At 42.5% G+C, this 18,455-nt stretch overlaps 1 protein-coding gene across 2 annotated transcripts; it reads right to left on the bottom strand.

Annotated features, from left to right (window-relative positions):
• Nucleotides 1-60: 60 nt before the first annotated feature.
• cad (carbamoyl-phosphate synthetase 2, aspartate transcarbamylase, and dihydroorotase) lies at nucleotides 61-18,008 on the bottom strand (the record flags this gene model as incomplete). 2 transcript variants are annotated; one of them, XM_005948426.3, is given in 33 exon segments in its annotated part: nucleotides 61-262; nucleotides 456-587; nucleotides 662-826; nucleotides 1,010-1,176; nucleotides 1,469-1,550; nucleotides 1,644-1,892; nucleotides 2,310-2,414; nucleotides 3,123-3,305; nucleotides 3,404-3,571; nucleotides 6,153-6,371; nucleotides 6,455-6,637; nucleotides 6,835-7,059; nucleotides 7,262-7,360; nucleotides 7,656-7,902; nucleotides 8,069-8,154; nucleotides 8,238-8,402; nucleotides 8,988-9,100; nucleotides 9,473-9,606; nucleotides 10,223-10,347; nucleotides 10,878-11,066; nucleotides 11,158-11,379; nucleotides 11,471-11,704; nucleotides 12,673-12,804; nucleotides 12,943-13,085; nucleotides 13,286-13,395; nucleotides 13,523-13,708; nucleotides 15,018-15,189; nucleotides 15,286-15,427; nucleotides 15,746-15,888; nucleotides 16,023-16,152; nucleotides 16,320-16,459; nucleotides 17,579-17,756; nucleotides 17,851-18,008. In XM_005948426.3, coding segments are annotated over 32 exon segments (5,083 nt in total), but the record flags the coding sequence as incomplete, so codon positions are not given.
• Nucleotides 18,009-18,455: the final 447 nt, after the last annotated feature.

Here is an 18,455-nt window from a genome sequence, read left to right on the forward strand (position 1 = left end):
AGGAAGGTCGAAGACAAGTCGGTCTGCATGATCGGTGACAGAAAATGAATGCTCTCTGACCGTGGTCTGTAGCAAAGCAGTCGATAATGTCCAGATTTTCCCAGAGTGTCTCCATGTCCTCGCGTGTTCCCAGCATGGGTCGAACCTGCGCTCGACCGTCGCCGATCTGCGCCACATTATCCTCGCACAGGAAGAGGTGGTGAGGGGCGACCTCGCATGTGACCTGGATGCCCTTCTGCTTTGCAGCTCGGATTACCAGGATCTGAAAACCATTAAGAAGTATTAAAACTGTAGGAAAGAATCAAAAGAATTAAGATAAGATGCACTTTAACAGCCAAAGCAATCGATAATAAAACAGACTAATTAAAAGTAAAATACCTCAATAATCCACTAAAATAGTTTAAAATAAAGTAAAAGTTGCATAAAATTAACAACAATAAGAAACAGCTCTTTACCTCCTCTTTCTTGGCCACGTGACAGATGTGGACTGGCCGCTGGTACAGCTGGGCCACCATGAGGACCGCCGCCACCGTCTGCTTCTCAGCGTGAGCCACGATGGGCATCTGCTTGGGCCATTTCTCAAAGTGCTTTAAACAGATCCACATGGTTAGGGCTGAAGCATCTCTAATGGCCCTACAGCAACACTTAAAATCCAGCCTACCTCCATCCACAGGGAGACGTTGTCCATCTTGAGGGTGGAGTATGTGTCATTCAGGTACATCTTCAGACCGGCGGTCTGGCTGGCGATGGGCGGCAGGACAGCAGCGTTGTCCGTGGCAGCGCCCACATACAGGGCGTAGTCGCAGCGGCTGCCTGCTTTGGCTAACTGGTGACACAATATAACAGGAGTCAATGTCATATCGCTTCAAATTTTACTGAATACTGAAGTACTCATTTCTAATCTTGTCCATTCTGGTCACTGCCAACAAAAATCTTAACATTTCTGCATTAACAAACAGGATCAGCCAACAGATTAAAAAGCGAATACAATTTAAAAACGTGGGTTTACCTTCTGCACCAGAGCCAGATTATTAGCATCAGTGATGGCGGGGGAAGTGTTGGGCATCGCACACACCAGGGTCACTCCTCCTGCCAGAGCAGCTGCTGTGCCTGAGGAGAAGTCCTCCTTATGGGTGGCGCCAGGCTCCCGTAGGTGAACGTGGACATCGATCAGACCTGTGATTCAATCAAAAACCAAAATACTTCACCCGGTATCTTTGTACTAGTTTGTCTGCATAGCTCGACTACAAATATTTAGAAAAAAACAGTACTATATGAAAAAGAATTAAAATGAGAAGCTGAACTATTAGTGCAAGTAATTAGTAAAGCTTTTAGTAGGATGAAGTATTTACTGTTTAAAGAACCTCAGTTTTTGAACAACTTTGCTTTAAAGACTCAAGAATTCCTGTTTCAGAAACAAACATCTAAGATGACATTAGTGTTGTTGTTGCAGTTTACGACCACTCACCGGGCAGACGGACGAGTGTCTGGGATGCCATGCTGTCAACATGAGTTTTCACTGGTGGAGTCCTTCCAATCTGACGAAGAGCCTGCAAACGAGTCACCCTTTATTAATCATGTTCCCATAGAACCACATCACACAAAACATCCTAACAAAACAAAAAAAACACCAGATCGCGTACCTGAACAAAGAGCTTGGTGCACTTGATATCGATGATGAGCGGGACAGAGTAGTCGATAGCCATACGCCTGGTCCTGTAGCCTTTGGTGACAAAGGAGGAGAGCCTTCGACCTCCGCTGTTCCTCATGGAGAGGTTAATGACAAGGTCGAAGTGGTTCTCCTCCAGGTAGTTCATGATGCTGCGCTGCTTCTCTTTGGTGGCACATTCATCGCTGTCGTACTCCTCAAACGGCCAATCGATTGCAGTCACCTGTACAAGGAGACAAAACAAACTTAAAGTTTCTATCCTGATTTCATCCTGTCATAGATTAATACTTAAAATATAGTGTTATTAAAGTACTTAAGTGAATGCCACAATTATGAACAATGACATTTCTAAATAAATTTCTGCTGTTTTTCAAAAGCTCTAGCAAAATAAAACATTTTTTACAGCTACATTGTATCCATGTATAAGTGCTGCTCATCTGGAATCTTTGGTTTGATGTGCAATTCAAGAGGAATGATAAAGATGTAAAGGTTATCAGGATTAAAGCATTTAAAAACAAATACACACAAACACGACCATATTCATGAGTCACTCACAGATGTGCCACTGCAAAATAAGTCGATTTTGATTTAAATAAAGTTTGTTACTCCAAAAAAACGAAGCCTGTGTTAAAAGAATTACCTTGACTCCATGCTCTGTGTAGAAGTCAGCCGTGCCCATGCTGGCATACAGGTCATATCCCAAAGACTCCAGGGCCTGCACGGTGGGCAGCAGCTCACTCTTGTTCTGCAAACACAAGTCAATGCAAATAGTTTGGATAAACAATAAAATCATAACATCAGTGCTGAAAGCTGGAAAAATCTATTTCGTTTACTATGCTTCACACAACCGGAACACTCTGCAGCTGCTCCTTAAAATCAGATCACTCTTAAACTTCTTGAATCTATTGTGGTAGACAGACAGTTTCAGTTTCAGCTCACCTTATCTGACATCGATGGCCTTTTCATACAGTTCCATTTGCTGTGTTTTTAACCCAGCATTCATATCTTTAGACTTCCCTGAACCACGGTCGCCCCTTAATATAGTTTTTATATTTTCAGGCAAACAGATCATAATATTTCAACACCGCAGAAAAAAAATGTGGTCCGATGATTTTTATTCCATTTGTGTTGCTGAGATGCTTTTGATCGAGTTTAACTACATCTGGTCTCATGGTGATAATATTTACAGTTATCAGCTGTTGGTGGAATCATCAACAGCTGCTGCAAAAACAAATAATCAAGGTTTGTTGCTTTTCTCGTTAGGAAAGTAGCAGACGCATAAAATCTGTTGTTTATTCCCATGTGATTGACCAGCCACAAAAACATCTGCACCTTTAATGTGCCACTAAAATGCATCATTCGTACTTCCAGCTGCATCACTTGTGAGCTGAACTCACTGTTCACATCTGGATCCCTATCTGTTGTGTTTTTGTCAGTCGAAACCTTTAAGTACCTTATAGCTGCCGATGGAGAGCAGGATGTTCTTCTTGGGGATCTTGAAGCCTGTGGAGAGCATGGCTTTGAGGTAAGCCTCGTACCGGTTCTCCCCAAAACAAGCTACTTCTCCAGTGCTGGTCATCTCCACCCCGAGCACCACATCAGCTCCGGCCAGCCGAGAGAAAGAAAACTGAGGGACCTGGAGGACATTGAAGCAATCCGTGATGCTCAGTCAGATGAGAAGACAAAAGTGATTTAACATTGAGGGAAATTTATGATTGCTTTCACACTGCTTACCTTGACTCCCACAATCCCTTTCCCTTTCATCAGGCCCACTGGCTCCACGTCCTCCCCCATAATGTACTGGGTAGCCAGAGCCACCAAGTCCACTCCCAGCGTCTTGGACACAAAGGGGAAGGAGCGAGAAACTCGGACGTTGCACTCGATCACTTTGAGCTGGTCATCCTGAGAGAAAAAACAGCGGTGAATGAATGCTCTGACCAGTGTTGATAGAAGACATAACTGTCCTTTGCATTATTGACACAGCTTAATTTTCATAACTTAATGAGGACTTTCAGGGTCTGTACTTTACAATGTAAACACCTTAAAGTAACGGACAAACAATGCCATCTGTGGTGGCTGTAAACGGGAAGAAACATATCTGTAGCTTGTTTTCCCAAATCTACAGCAAAAGCATCACATTTACTTTTATTTTTCATGGAGGTAACTTGTTAGTTTGCTTGCTCTGCATGAAGATGACATAACTCTTATATGAACGACTGGCACCAAGCTCAGCTTCTCTCAAAAACTAACACTGCATTAATCTTTGCTTTCCTGGTGTCCTTGGTACTCGCTCGGTCCCCAACCCCCGGGCCTCGGACCGGTACGCGAGTCGTTTGGTACCGGGCCGCGAGAGTTGAGGCTCAGGTGTGAAATGTATGGTTTTCAGGGTTTTTAATCAGTTTTCAGCATTATTTTGTTATCGTTCTTATCGTTAACTCTGTTTTCCTGGGTCTTTTCATGTGTGTTATGAATAAATCTTTTTTTGGTACCGGTACTAGTTTTATTTTGTTGTATTTATCCGCGACACCTTAAAGGCCGGTCCGTGAAAATATTGTCGGTCATATTGCGTGGCGCAAAAAAGGTTGCGGACCGCTGCTCTGACGCATAGTTTTTTTGTTTTTTTTAAATGACCCCAGCAGCCTTTTAAAAGCTTCAGGAGCACAACAATGAGGTCACCTGAAAAAAATCCATGTGGCACTTGTATATTTCTGTTACACCAGAAAATAACCCCCAAACATTTCTATGTTTTTATTAAAATCCCTGGAGGGTCCTAGAAAAATGCATACACTATTGGGCTTAGAGCCACAAATCGACCACGCCCAAAAAAGTGCTATAAAAAATTTATATATTAATATTTTATTCCACTTTAAATTAGCCAATCTTTTAGACCTACTTCTCCTTGAAATATTCATGTCAAGTTTTAATTACATTTCGCGGATTTTAACCCTTTATATCCCGGTTTCGTCACATGAGCGCACTGCTTTTTTTTGCCCCAAAAAACATAAAACTTGAATATTTTCCAAAAAAAACATTTGAGGTAATATTCAATTGTTATTATAATTAGGCCTTTAGATGGACTAAAGATTGGCACCAACAGTCATTTCGATCGCCTTTTTTTTTTTCAGGACCAGAAAATGGTCTCCAGGCGGCAAATGCTCCTCCTCTAGGCCGAAATAAGTGCATTCTTGCCGGGGTAAGTCGCGACGATTACCGGGGCACGATCACCGGGGACTGCTTTTTCCAGCCCACACGTCCGATACCACGTGACAACAAATACGTCATTTCCTGTTGACTAAAAAAAAAAAAGCACCCTCTCATGGTCCTAGGGACCAAAAAATGGTCCCGCCCGATCAGCGGGCGAAGCCGCTGCTGCACGCCGGAAATGAGGCTTCATTTCCCGCAGGTCTGTCTAAGCAGCCCGCTGTTTTCCAGCCCGGGGTCAAATGTGGAGCAAGGGCGCCACCCGGTGGACAAATAAAAAATTACAACTCTAAGGCCCGTCCTGCAAAATGAAAATGAACGCTAAACATCAACGATCCCTTTGACCGTAATTAATTTGCAGTGAAAAATAGCGTTTATAATGGGTTTCAATGGGGCACAAATCGACCACTAAGCACAATAGTGTAAGTTTGTCTGTAGCTTAGCCACTGAAGCTAATTGAAGGAAGTCAGACTTGGAGAATTTGGCTATAGTCCATTCAACACTGCAAATGGCATGTAATCAAAATTTGAAAATAGCCACAAATCGACCCAAGACCCTCCAGGGGTTTTAAGTACACGCAATATTTTCACTCTCACATTTTACTCTGTACTGGAAGACTTGTTCATTTTCAAGATTCATTCATCCATCCATTTTCTTCCACTTTATCCGGAGCCGGGTCACAGGGGCAGCAGCCCAAGCAGAGAAGCCCAGACATCTCTCTCCCCAGCCACCTCCTCCAGCTTATCCGGGGAAACACCAAGGCGTTCCCAGGCCAGCTGAGAGATATAATCTCTCCAGAGTGTCCTGGGTCTGCCCGGAAAACCTCGCCCAGGAGGTATCCAGGGGGCATCCTTGTCAGTTGCCCGAACCACCTCATCTGGCTCCTTTCGATGTGGAGGAGCAGCAGCTCTTCAAGATTCTCTCAAATAATTTTTCACCATATAAACTAAGGTTTTTTTATTTAGGCGTCATAGTTCTGAAGAGAGATGTGTTTTTTAATAGGTGGACATTTCTGCCAGCAGGTTGGGGATTAAAAAGGTCGATCATGCTTGGCTAATTTGAGCAACTGTGCCAACTTTACAAAACTATACGTTTTTATACCACAACTCCCCGTTCAGCCTTAAATGCCAGAAGAAGAAGACTAGTCTCCCTAAATCTGACTGTTTATTACCGGAATCTGGAAAATACTGTAAGAAAGCTACATAAAGTATCAGCATTGAGTAACAATTTAAGTTCACGTCCTCAGCAACAGCATTTAACAGTATTTCCATGTACTTCTTACCTTTGCAATTAACTGCAGGTTAAACGGCCCGGTGACTTGCAGCTCCTGACCGATGGCGTGAACGATCTGCATGATCCTCTCTATGGTTTTCTGATTGAGGTCCTGAGGCGGTGTCACCAAGGTGGCGTCACCAGAGTGAACTCCAGCGTTCTCCACGTGTTCAGAAATCGCAATGCCCATCACTACACCGTCACATGCGACAGCGTCCACGTCTATCTCCTGCGAAATTTATAAACAGTACAGCCTCAACTCAACTTGATAATAATCAATAATTCTGCTGTAATTATCGGGTCTTTAACTACCTTAGCCTCCTGAATGAATTTAGAGATGACCACAGGGTGTTCCTTGGACACTGCTACAGCGTTACTCAGGTATTTCTCGAGGTCGCTGTCACTGTAGGCGACGTTCATGGCCGCTCCGCTCAGAACATACGAGGGGCGAACGAGGCAGGGATAACCGACTGTCTCGCAAAACTTCACAGCAGACTAGAGCAAAGAAGAAACGTAAACGTCATCGAACGCTGGCTTTGCAACTATTTTTCTTAGTGTTGTATGTACAATAGTAAATAACAGTAAATATAATTTACTAGCATATTAAGGCAACATTTGAGGGTTAAACATCTTTAACTTTACAGACCGAGACATCGGTGACATAAAACGAGCTCATCGTCAGTCTGCTGTACCTCAGTGTCTGAGAGCTCCTTCCACTGCGGCTGGCTGATGCCGATGGTGTCCAGCATTCGGGAGAACTTGAACCGGTTCTCAGCGCTGTCGATGAACTCGGGCGAAGTCCCCAAGATGTGGCACTGCTGGCGGTGCAACGACATGGCAATGTTGTTGGGAAGCTGGCCTCCCATAGACAGGATCACTCCCTCTGGGTTTTCCCTTTCATAGATGTCCATCACCACCTGAAAGATGCATAGAAATACTCATCTCTAACCACGAAACACTGCAGATTAATACGTGTACAAGGAAATTAATAACAGTGTTAGAAAGTTTGAGGGGATGACTTGCAACAAAGAGCCCAGAGGCTACTTTCACCCAAAATGTCAGACTTGAATCAAGTCACATTCACCACAATCACACTTTCCCGTATCAGCTAAAACTTACCTCAAAGGAGATCTCATCGAAGTAGAGGCGGTCGCACATGTCGTAGTCTGTGCTGACTGTCTCGGGGTTGTAGTTCACCATGATGGTCTTATAGCCCATCTGCAAATGGTTTGATGCTTATTTCGTAACATTTGGATTACTGGCTCTGGGGTGTAATAATACGTGTAATAATCAACACAATAAATGACAAAAAAAGATCTAAATTTGTATGTTTTTTCATAAATAAGTAAATTAATCCTCTCAAGCTAAAAAAAATAGTTTAGTAAAGGAAATAAAGAGATGAACTGAACATGGAGGCGGTTCTTCCTGCTCCCTGGATTCAATTTCAGTGAGGTAAAAGACTAACTCAGTCATAAAGAGAGCATCCGGTATTAAAGTCTCACGTAGGCCTTACCTTCCTGAGCTCGGTGATGCACCCAACAGCGCACCAATCAAACTCCACGCTGCTGCCGATGCGGTACACGCCCGAGCCGATCACCATGACGTGCTGATCGTTGAAGCTCAGGTCGTCCTCTGTGCCGTGGTAGGTCAGGTACAGGTAGTTTGTGTAAGCCGGCCATTCAGCCGCCACTGTGTCAATCTGCTTCACCACTGGCAGGATGGACCAATCGTGACGCAGCTTTCTGACGGCCAGCTCTGTGCTGTTAGAGGGAAACGTGGATTCAGTGATAGAGGACAAACCAAGGAAGTTTGGATTCTTTAATAACACTTTATCTAAAACAACATTTCATGCTGATAATACCCTAATCACAGAGAAAGTTACCAGTAAGTTAAACTAAGACAGTGATTATTTCCTTTCCTACCCACCTCTGTACAGCCAGTGCTATCTGCTTGTCTGAGAAGCCCAGCTGCTTGGCCTTAAGCATCACCTCTGGAGGCATGGAGCTCTCATCCTGGACGGAAGGAAATTAATCCAGCATCTTAATCCATTTCGAACAGCTCTTAGTTTTTTCACGTTATGTCTTATCGGCCTTACCTGATTGTAGGTCTCCAGCAGCAGCTCGTGGTCGGCGATGTTCTTCATCTTGTGCAGGAACCAGCGGTCGATTTTGGTCAGCTCATACAGCTTTTCCACAGTGTAGCCAGCTTTGAATGCTGCCGCCAGCACAAAGATACGCTTATCTGTAGGAGTCTGCAACTCCTGGTAAGCAGAGGGAGCACAACATACTAACTGTGAAGTAAAGTGCTGCTAGTTATTTGCCAGCCATGAGCATCAGCTCAGACATTTGGGCTTATTTTCTCTAAATAAAAATAAATCAGCCACACACATAGTAGCAGAACATGATTAACAGCATGCAATGAAACATTCCTCAAAAAACCCAGAAGCAGGAAGCATTACAGTAGTAGATCGCTCAGGGGAGATCTGGCACCATCTACTGGTCCCGTTAAGACAGAACAATACAGTTTTGACCTTTTAAAATGTCCTTATCACAATCACTTATAGGGTCACCATCCTAATAGAGGCGTAGTAAAACAGATCAACATGCTTTAATGTGCAGCACCATCACTCATCCTTAAAAGCCGATGGCATTGCATAGCAAAAGCACTAATGTTGTGTTCTGACCAAATATGAAGCAAATCATTGCATGTTTGGCTGAAAATGGTTAAAAATCTTTCAACCTGGGATAAAGTATTTGCTGACACTGCACTGAACAGGTCGTGCAGCAGCAAGGCATTTTTTAACCAGTACAACCATTTAACCTGGACTTCAGCTATGGGAGGTTACCTTTTCAGAGACAGGCTTGATGGTGTGGTCAAAGCCAACACAGTTCTCATCCACCATCCTCAGAGCTTTCTGGAAGGCTTCCTCAAAGCTACGACCAATAGCCATCACCTCCCCTGTCGAGGAAAAGGTTCAAGCACTGAGCACAATATCCATAATAAGCACCTGACTTACTGGCTTCTCTGCCCGCACTGGTAAAGGTTAACTTTATAATCAAACTGTGAAATAAAGCAGTAGAGTAAAACTTTAATGCCCTCATGGAGAAATCTGCTGTGATAGCAGTGCAGAAAAAATGAATAAATAAGAATAAAAAAAGAAAGAAAAAACATAGTAGGTGCAAAAAATGACCATGTGAATTTATTGTTAGCTTTACTGAGACCAAACTAAGTATTTTTAAAATGCTCTGGAATACTAACAGTACTAAATCTACTACCTATTTACAATTTGTTACAACATATTTTTGTTCCAAGCTCGCTTTTGCCTCTTACCAACACTCTTCATGGAGCTGCCTATCTTGGTGGAAACCCTGAGGAACTTGCTGAGATCCCAGCGAGGCACCTTCACCACACAGTAATCCAAACTCGGCTCAAAGTTTGCCGTCGTCGAGTTTGTCACCGAGTTTCTGGACAAAAATACAGACGCAGTGCAAATATTTTTCATTGGTGAATCACTTAATTTAAAGGCGCTTTACAGTTAAGACATTTATGCCAAAAAATTAAAAAAAAACTACAATGCTTATGTTGCAACTGCTCAAAGCAGCTTTGTCAAAACAATAACTTCAAATTAACCAAACTGCCAGCTGTGCAGGTGATGAATATCATCTTGTTTCCAAATTTCTTTGCTGATGAAAAATTGTGAAAACATTTATACTAAAAAAAAAAAATGATTGAATTTCAATGATCAGATGTCTTTAAGTGTAATGATTGACTAGCTACATGTTTCCTGGGTCTGTGTGACACTGTGGGGGTGACTATTCAGGGTAAGCACAACAGGTCCACATGCAGTGAAGGCAGCGAGTCTGTGCTGCCTTACTTTACAGGCATCTATGCATCACAATTATTTTTTGGTCGTTTAATATACAAAAATTGATTTTAAGCTTGAATACTTTAAACCCCACTTTTAAAAAAATGTTCAGTTTGGCAGAATACTGGAACGTCTTTGTTGGATGTCATCATTCTGTAAAAGCAGCGATGCCCCTGTTAGATCATTATCCGCCGTTCTTAAGCTGAGAGACGTACTTGAGCTGTGGCAGCGGGATCCCCAGACCAAGTTTAGCTGCTACGTAGGCCAAAGGATAACCAGTCGCTTTACTGGCCAGAGCAGAGCTCCGTGACAGGCGGGCATTCACCTCAATGATGTAGTACTGCAACACATTATACATAGAAGATACAATTCAATCACAGACATTACGGGAATTAGACCAGGAGCAGGAATACCAGCTCCCCATGCACACAAGACCTGTTTAAAGGCCTGTTCTGATACATAAAGCCTATTCATACAAATCTATTCCTGGTTTGTATGAAATGAACTTGGTCACATTGATACCTAAAACAATTTTCTTTTAAAACTTATTGAACTAGGATTTACATAGCAAAGACATTTTACAACCTTGTTTTGGAGCCAAAACAGTAAATGTAAGCCGTTGACATACCTGGCTGTTACATTATCTGCAGATCCAGCCGCACACTCTGTACATCCTATAGCCATATAAACTGTATATACTTCAAGTCATGTTACCACCCATGCTTATTTCAATATACCTACACTTTCTGTACTATTCATTACAGCATGTCACTGGCTTTAAAATCAGGAAATGCAAAACAGATCCACTTTATAGGTGAACACAGTCCTATTTGTGCTTTTCATCACCCAGGTCTTCACATATATGCTTACCTGTTCAGATTCGGGGTTAAGAGCGTACTGGATGTTACACTCTCCCACGATGCCGAGATGTCTGATGACTTTAATGGCCGTGTTTCTCAGCATGTTGTACTCGCGGTCATTAAGCGTCTGACTGGGAGCCACTACAATGGATTCCCCAGTGTGGATACCCAGTGGGTCGATGTTCTCCATATTACACACCTAAACAAGAGGAAACAACAGCCACTTTAAATCGCCCTCAGTTTTTTTTAGTGAGTATAAACCGTTTGTTCTCTGGTCTCCTTTTACTCACAGTCACACAGTTGTCATAGGCGTCCCGGACCACCTCGTACTCGATCTCCTTCCAGCCTTTCAGGGATTTATCCACCAGCACCTGAGAGGTGTGAGCAAATGCTGCCGTTACCAGAGAGGTCAGCTCCTCTCTGTTGTTGGCAAAACCGGAGCCGAGGCCTCCGAGAGCGAACGCTGAACGAACCAAGACGGGGTAGCCAAGACGCTCAGCAGCTGCCACCGCCTACAGCAAAGTTAATCAGATAAATTTAGACTTCACTGGGGCAAAAAACAATCCAGAAGCTATTAATTTATAAGCGAACACGTCTCCTCACCTGTTCCACCGACAGAGCTGCTTCACTGGGAGCTACATGCTCATTGATCTCTTCCATTTTCTCCACAAAGATTTTCCTGTCTTCGGTCATCTCAATGGAGGAAACAGGAGTTCCCAGAACCTGCACTTTATATTTCTCCAGAACGCCCAGCTTGGTCAGCTCTACACCGCAGTTCAGAGCAGTCTGACCTCCAAAAGTCAGCAGGACGCCGTCCGGGCGCTCATTTTTTATCACCTGTAACAACAAGATGTAATGACACGAAGCACTCACAACACATGAAAATGAGACAAGCAGCTCTGTGGATTTCACACTGGGAATTTCATCCCGTCCAAGACATTTGGAAGTCTGCAACTGAACTAAAAGCAGCTTAAGTGATCTTTGATTTTTTACTGTTTTAGCCTTTTAGCCTCTTCGTTTCCACTCTATACTGCCATATGATGGATGCAGGTAGAAAGCTGAGCGGGGATTTTTTTATCTTTGAGCCAGCACATTTTTACAGAAACGTATTATGAACACTGAAATTTAAAAATAAAAATAATAACATAAACTACATTAAATAAACCTGGGCAAAGACGGTAAAAATCTGAGGGAATATTTGTCCTCAAACTTGTTTCTTTTCATTATCATTATTAATCCGCACTCTTATTTTTCCTCTCTTACTAATTACTGGCTGTTGTCTCTATATTGCATCTATATAAAAACCAGAGTGGAGCAACGAGCTCTCTTTAGTCCACCAGCACCACCCTTTATCTTACATGATGACTTCCATGGAGCCGCGGATTTAAGGGCTGCAACACAAAGCTCATGTTTTGCCTTTGCTTTTAAACGCTTGTGCTGCATTCAAGTGTTCAACCAAACAAAGTGATGGACCACGTAAAAGTGTATCTTATCCACAGTAAAGAAATAAAAATAAAGGTTGTCCTAGAACCCACTGTCCCAATTCCTACAATACAGACACAAAAGAAGACTGAACTACCTTCAACAGTCACCAAAGCTACAAACACACCTGTACAGAACTGCTCTGTGTTCTTTGGTGGGCTGTGATTATATGAGACCCCTCAGTCTTTTAGACAAACACAATCTGGGGTCAATACTGACTGATCCAAACAAACAAACAAAAAACAGTTGACCTACAAATTTCACTGTGTCCACAGTTTCTCTTCTTTCATCAGTCACAGAGTTGCAACAGAGAGAATCCATACCTGAGTGACGTACTCTGCTGTAATCGGCAGAAAGTAGACTTTGTCAGCCAGATCTTTGGAGGTCTGGACAGTGGCAATGTTGGGATTGATCAACACAGTCTGGATATTCTCTTCCTTCAGAGCCTTAATAGCCTGGAAAACAGAGCAGAGTAACATCAGGAGGCACAGAAAAAAGTCCTCTGCGTTCAAGTGTTCTTCTTTAAATCCTGAATTAACCCTCCGCTTTACACACAGCCCAAAATAAGACCAAATAGCTCCTGTTTCACAGACCTGCGAGCCGGAGTAATCAAACTCTCCAGCTTGGCCGATGGACAGTCCACCTGAGCCTAGGATGAGGACTTTTTTGGATCTGACATGCCCTTCAGCCTTTGGGGAACCAGTGAAAGTGAGGTGGTCCATCAGACGCTGCTTCACTGGAAAAATATCACACAAATTGCTACTTATTAGTTGTTACACAAGCCAGACTTACAAGGGTTTCTCTTCTTCACAGGCATAGTTACATTACTACTATTAAATACCAATTACTACTGAAAACTACAAAAGTACTTTAGACATAAACTAATATGCACCACAACATTTAAGATGATAAAAAATGAAAGTTAAATTGGAATACCAGATTTTCCAGTGTTGCCCTCTTTATGGTCTTTCACCGTTTCAATGAAGACATCAAACAGGCCGACCAGATCTGTAGGACCAGCCATGTGCTCTGGGTGGAACTGAACACTGGATGAAAGGGACCGCAAATGATTTAATTGGGTTTTTTCCGGCCAGTACAGAGGCACTTAAGGCACCAGAACCAGTCACTTCTAGAGTGAATCACCACTGGACTCCATCTTTCACAGACTGTTACCTGAACAGAGGCTTTGTGTTGTGTGCGATGCCCTCATTGGTGTGGTCGTTAGCATTTGTGAAGAGCACGTCCCAGTCTTTGGGCAAAGTGTCAGGGTCGACAGCGAAGCCGTGATTCTGACTGGTGATGAAGCAGCGCTCTGTCCCATTATGGATGCACGGTTGGTTGTGTCCACGGTTACCGTACCTGAGAAACAAGAGGAAATAACACACTAATTAAAAGATGGATAAAAGACATTTCCCACGGTTAACAAAATCTATAATTATACATTTAGCTTAACCAAGGTGCCCTCTAATGAGGCATTATTATAGCAGAAGCTTTAATTAACTTGGCCTTTAGATTGTTCATCCAGGTACAGACAAAGCACATTTTAGGACGACTTGTTTGACGCTTGTAGTCTTTCAGAAAGAATCTCCACAAACAACCTGTAATCTGTCTGATGGGATGCCAGCCACATTCCAGCAGGACACATGCTGCCCACTCCGACCTTCAGACTCTGCCGATGGCAGCTTTATCAGGCTGAGTCTCCCATAATAGATATGGCTACAGAATTTGGCAGACGTGTTTATTCAGCCTTTTTCAGAACAACGACGCTCAATCCAACCCTCTAGTGATCATAAGGGAGACGCCAGAGTGCTGAGAACAGCAAAAATCTGCATTTCACAAAGAAAGTGAGAGCGTGAAAACCTGTGTATCTAGAGAGAGTAGAGGGTGCCCTCAGTCACTCGAGGGCTCAGCAAAAGACAGACGTCAGTGAACGCATCACTACAGATTCACTCAACTTTTTACAGCTCAACCTTTAAAAGGTGCGTTCAGGCTGGCTAATGTGTGTTGCGTAATCTTAGTTTGAAGGCAATATTAATACTTGCTTGAGTCATAAAATAACTGGAATGTCAGCGACAGGAACACAATGATCCTGCCAAGAAGGCTTGCAAAATATGAGGACGTCCTATTTCACAACTTTAAGACAAGTCCACATCTACACTAGAACATACAGTGAGTTCTTCATTCACATGTGCTCACCCTTTCCACCAAAGGTCATGAAATTCAGCTTCTGACCAGCTGTTCTCACAACAGTGCAGCTGTGGGGCCGGAGTAAAAAGATGGAGCAAAGGTAACTTAAACAAATTTAAATAAAATGTTTTCACACCATCCACCTTCACAAAAATTTCACTCTGGATCTTTTTCTGTTGTTGCTCATGAAGGATATTTTTTTCTTGTGCTTTTAAATCACTTGCTGTTTAGTCCAGCTCCAGCTAACAACACCAGAGCAAGCACTGGCTAACAAGCCTGCGGGAGGGTTTCGAATTTATTACAAAGACAAAGAGGTGTGTTACATTGAAGAAATTAGTAATCATGTTAAGTTTACAGGACTGAAAATAATTGAATACAATTTTCTTATAATGGAGCACCATTACTTTTTGATAGTAAACGTTGGTAAAAGTTTAACAATTTATCTTTCAGGTTACGGAGGTGTTGAGTTTGAGGTACTCACTTCATCTTGTAGGTCTTGGCTCCAATGACCAGAGAGAGCAGCTGGTGTCCGAGACAGATGCCAAAAACTGGCTTTGGTTGGTCCACAGAGATCACCTTCCTCACGTTGTTGATGGTGGCCTGACAGAGCTGGGGATCCCCGGGACCATTACTGACGAACAAACCATCAAAATCTGGAAAAAGATGAGAAACAATCATTTATGTAACCACTGATAAAAGTGGTACGAGTTCCCCTGAAGAAAATCCCCGACATAGCGCGTGTTCCTGACCGGCGGTGTCCAGCGGGTGGTCCCAGGGTACGACAGTAACACGGGCTCCTCTCTGAGCCAGGCAGCGGATCTGGTTGTACTTGATGCCACAGTCCACCACTGTGATACGAAAGCTGCCGCTATGATTGAACACTTTTGGCTCCTGGAGACAACCAAACAGAGAAACATCTAAATATCTGACAGGCACAAAACAAGCAGCAAGCTACCTGTCAAACAATATGTTTTGAGACAACTACAGACAAAAGCTTTTTATTTAGTTTAAAACCTCTTACTTGAGCTGAAGTGTGAGCGCTAAACTTTTCCTATGTTTTAGAGCTTTAAAAAAAACCTTCACAAAATTAGATCCACAGATCAAATCTCCAAGTTTCTAGTTTATCAGTAACATAAATAACGCCCTCCATTAGCACTCGAGAGCTGGCAGAGCTTCGATGGGACTGTAACAAAACTCCTGGTGGGTTACCTTCATGGAGACCTCTCGGACCAGGTTCCTCTTGTCGGGATTATCGAAGGGAATACTTTCCTCAGGAGTCCCGTCCACTATCAGCTTCCCCAACATGGTCCCCTTCTCTCGGATCTTTTTGGTCAAGCAGCGGGTGTCAACACCTGAAGAAAATGGAAACAGTTTGTAGCATTAAATTGAAAAGCTTGCATCTGATTATTTTATGCATTAATATATATTACAGATGCTGAGCAGTTTTCCAATTTAATTACGCCCATTTTTATTCTGGGTTTCTGACCTTGTAATCCAGGAATGCCTTGCTCTTTGAGCCACTGGTCCAGTGACTTGGCTGAACTCCAGTGACTGGGACTTTCAGACAGTTCTCCAATAATCAAAGCAGCAGCGTGGATCTTGTATGACTCAAACCACTGAACAAGACAACAACAGATAACACAGTGTGTTTTATCAGAGTTAAGACTTCTTTCATTCACATAAAACCGTCCCACAGAAGAAAAATCCTGACTCACTTTTCCACTTTAAATATGTTAATAAGTTTGCAAATTCATTTTCACCTGGAGTTTAAATAACCGCTTACCTTGCTCAGCCCGAACTCTCCCTCTTCATCCATTGGCACACCATAGTTGCCAACCAGAGGGTAAGTGAGGGTCAGCAGCTGGCAGCGGTAGGATGGATCAGTAAGAGCCTCGGGGTATCCCACCATCCCCGTCTGAAACACTAAACACACAAAACATTCTTGAGTACATCATATCAACTACAAGAGCTTAAACCTGCCAGACAGTTAATAATAATTAGGTTTTTTCTTTAGAGTCAGAGAATATTAGCAAACTGACTTTTTTTCTTTTTAATGCACACTGATGCACTTTCAATAACAATGAAACTCTTCTGGTTTAGGACTTGGATGACTTTTTATCTCATAATTATGATTCTCTCATATTTAGTGCAATTATATCTTTGTATCTCAAGGGTTGTATCTCATGAGACCATATCCAATTTTTTTCTTGTAGTTCATAATAAACAGTCTCATTATTAAGACATCCCATATTACCTGATATTAAAATTATTTCAGTCGTTGCTGTTGGAAAATACAGATAAATGTGGAGTCTCTTGCAGTCTGAGGGATCATTCAGACTAGAAAGTGCATTAATTACCAGTATTTCCCATTTGATTAAATGAACTCATGCGGCATCTTTAACTGTCTACATATGATGACTGTTTATTGAGAACGAAATGTGTTTTTCGATCTCTATAGTCGATTATTTTATTGTGTTCTACCTACTTGTGTTTCTGTAATAAACGTTTGAAGGGATTATAACACCTGGCTGGAATACAGTCGCATTCCACCCGAGTATACGTCCTCCATCCAGCATACGCTTACATTTTTATTTATCATTTTAACGTTGCGTGACTCATCTCTGCAGTCACGCATACTGAATGTGAAAATCTGACATGATCCAAAATCACTATTATCTTATCTTTAATTCGGCATGCTTATTACGACACAGCAAGCAGTTTCCTAGTCACATCTGCCTGCCAAAATACACACAGGTGGGCGCTGAAGGTAGAGGTGGGCGCATGGCTGTGATGGCGTCACCAAATTCCACTCTTTTTCAATGGAGTTTGGCACTGGGGGGGAAACGTTAGGAGGATTTGGCGCTTTACAACTCTGAACCATGAGCGTCTTGGAACAAAGGGGCAAACCACACCACACATCCAGATTACACAATGTACCAAAGCAAATGTTTAACCCATGCTGAGTTATATTATACACAGGTGGATTATGCACAATAATAAACTGAGAGTCTGAGGTGAATTAAAACAGTATAAAACACGTACCAACTTCTCCGGATACCGACACGCTTGCACCAAATTGGCGGCCTTTGAACGTCGTCCCGTCCTCCAGGATCAGGGTTGCCATATTTGCCATTTTTTTTGTAGTGATTACAGCTGAAGTTAACTGCAGATACCGATAACTGAAGGATTTGTGACGAGTCCCAGTTTCCACGTGAACGTTCTGCCGCGCGGAAGCAAGAGATGTAGATGAGACTGAGTCACAAAATACTTCAAAAAACACCAATAAACATGAGATCTGGTGGCCAAAAACAAACCTTTGAATGTTGAAACGAATCCAATTTCAATCCGGGAGAAGCAAAACAAAGGAAATATGTTTAGGTTGACAGTTTAGAGTTTGTTCGGACGGGACGATGAGACCAATGTGTTCCACACGCGCCGCCAGCAGCGTGGAAGTCGGGCAGCAGGCCGCGACGGTAAGTTTGACGAACTGAGGCTTCACGTTTCCGCTAGGGATTTTCAACATAAAATACAAGCGTTACAACGAGATTCGGAAATTTTTTATGGTTCAAAAACAGATGTCATGAGTCCAGCTGAAGCCAGATGTGTCTACAGAAAAAGTTTTTTTTTAAAATCATATTTGGTATTAAAATAAATAAATAAAAAATGTAGAAATAGACTTTTCCATAGGAATATAAAAGCAAATTTTAGCTAAATAGCTAAATGTCAGGTTAGGAAAATTACATTAAAATAACATCTTGATGCATTCTCAATCATCCAGGAAAGTAAATCTCCAAAAGTTGATTCTGTTCATCTGGACGTAGCGTTTTGTGGGAGAAACGTTTCGTCACTCATCCAAGTGACTTCTTCAGTCTCAGCTGACTGCAGGGTTCCCCAAATCTTATAAACAGTAAATTTGTAT

The sequence above is a fragment of the Haplochromis burtoni genome, unplaced genomic scaffold (assembly GCF_018398535.1).
Source record: "Haplochromis burtoni strain Fernald_Lab_line unplaced genomic scaffold, NCSU_Asbu1 Contig_93, whole genome shotgun sequence".
Taxonomy (NCBI): Eukaryota; Metazoa; Chordata; class Actinopteri; order Cichliformes; family Cichlidae; genus Haplochromis; species Haplochromis burtoni.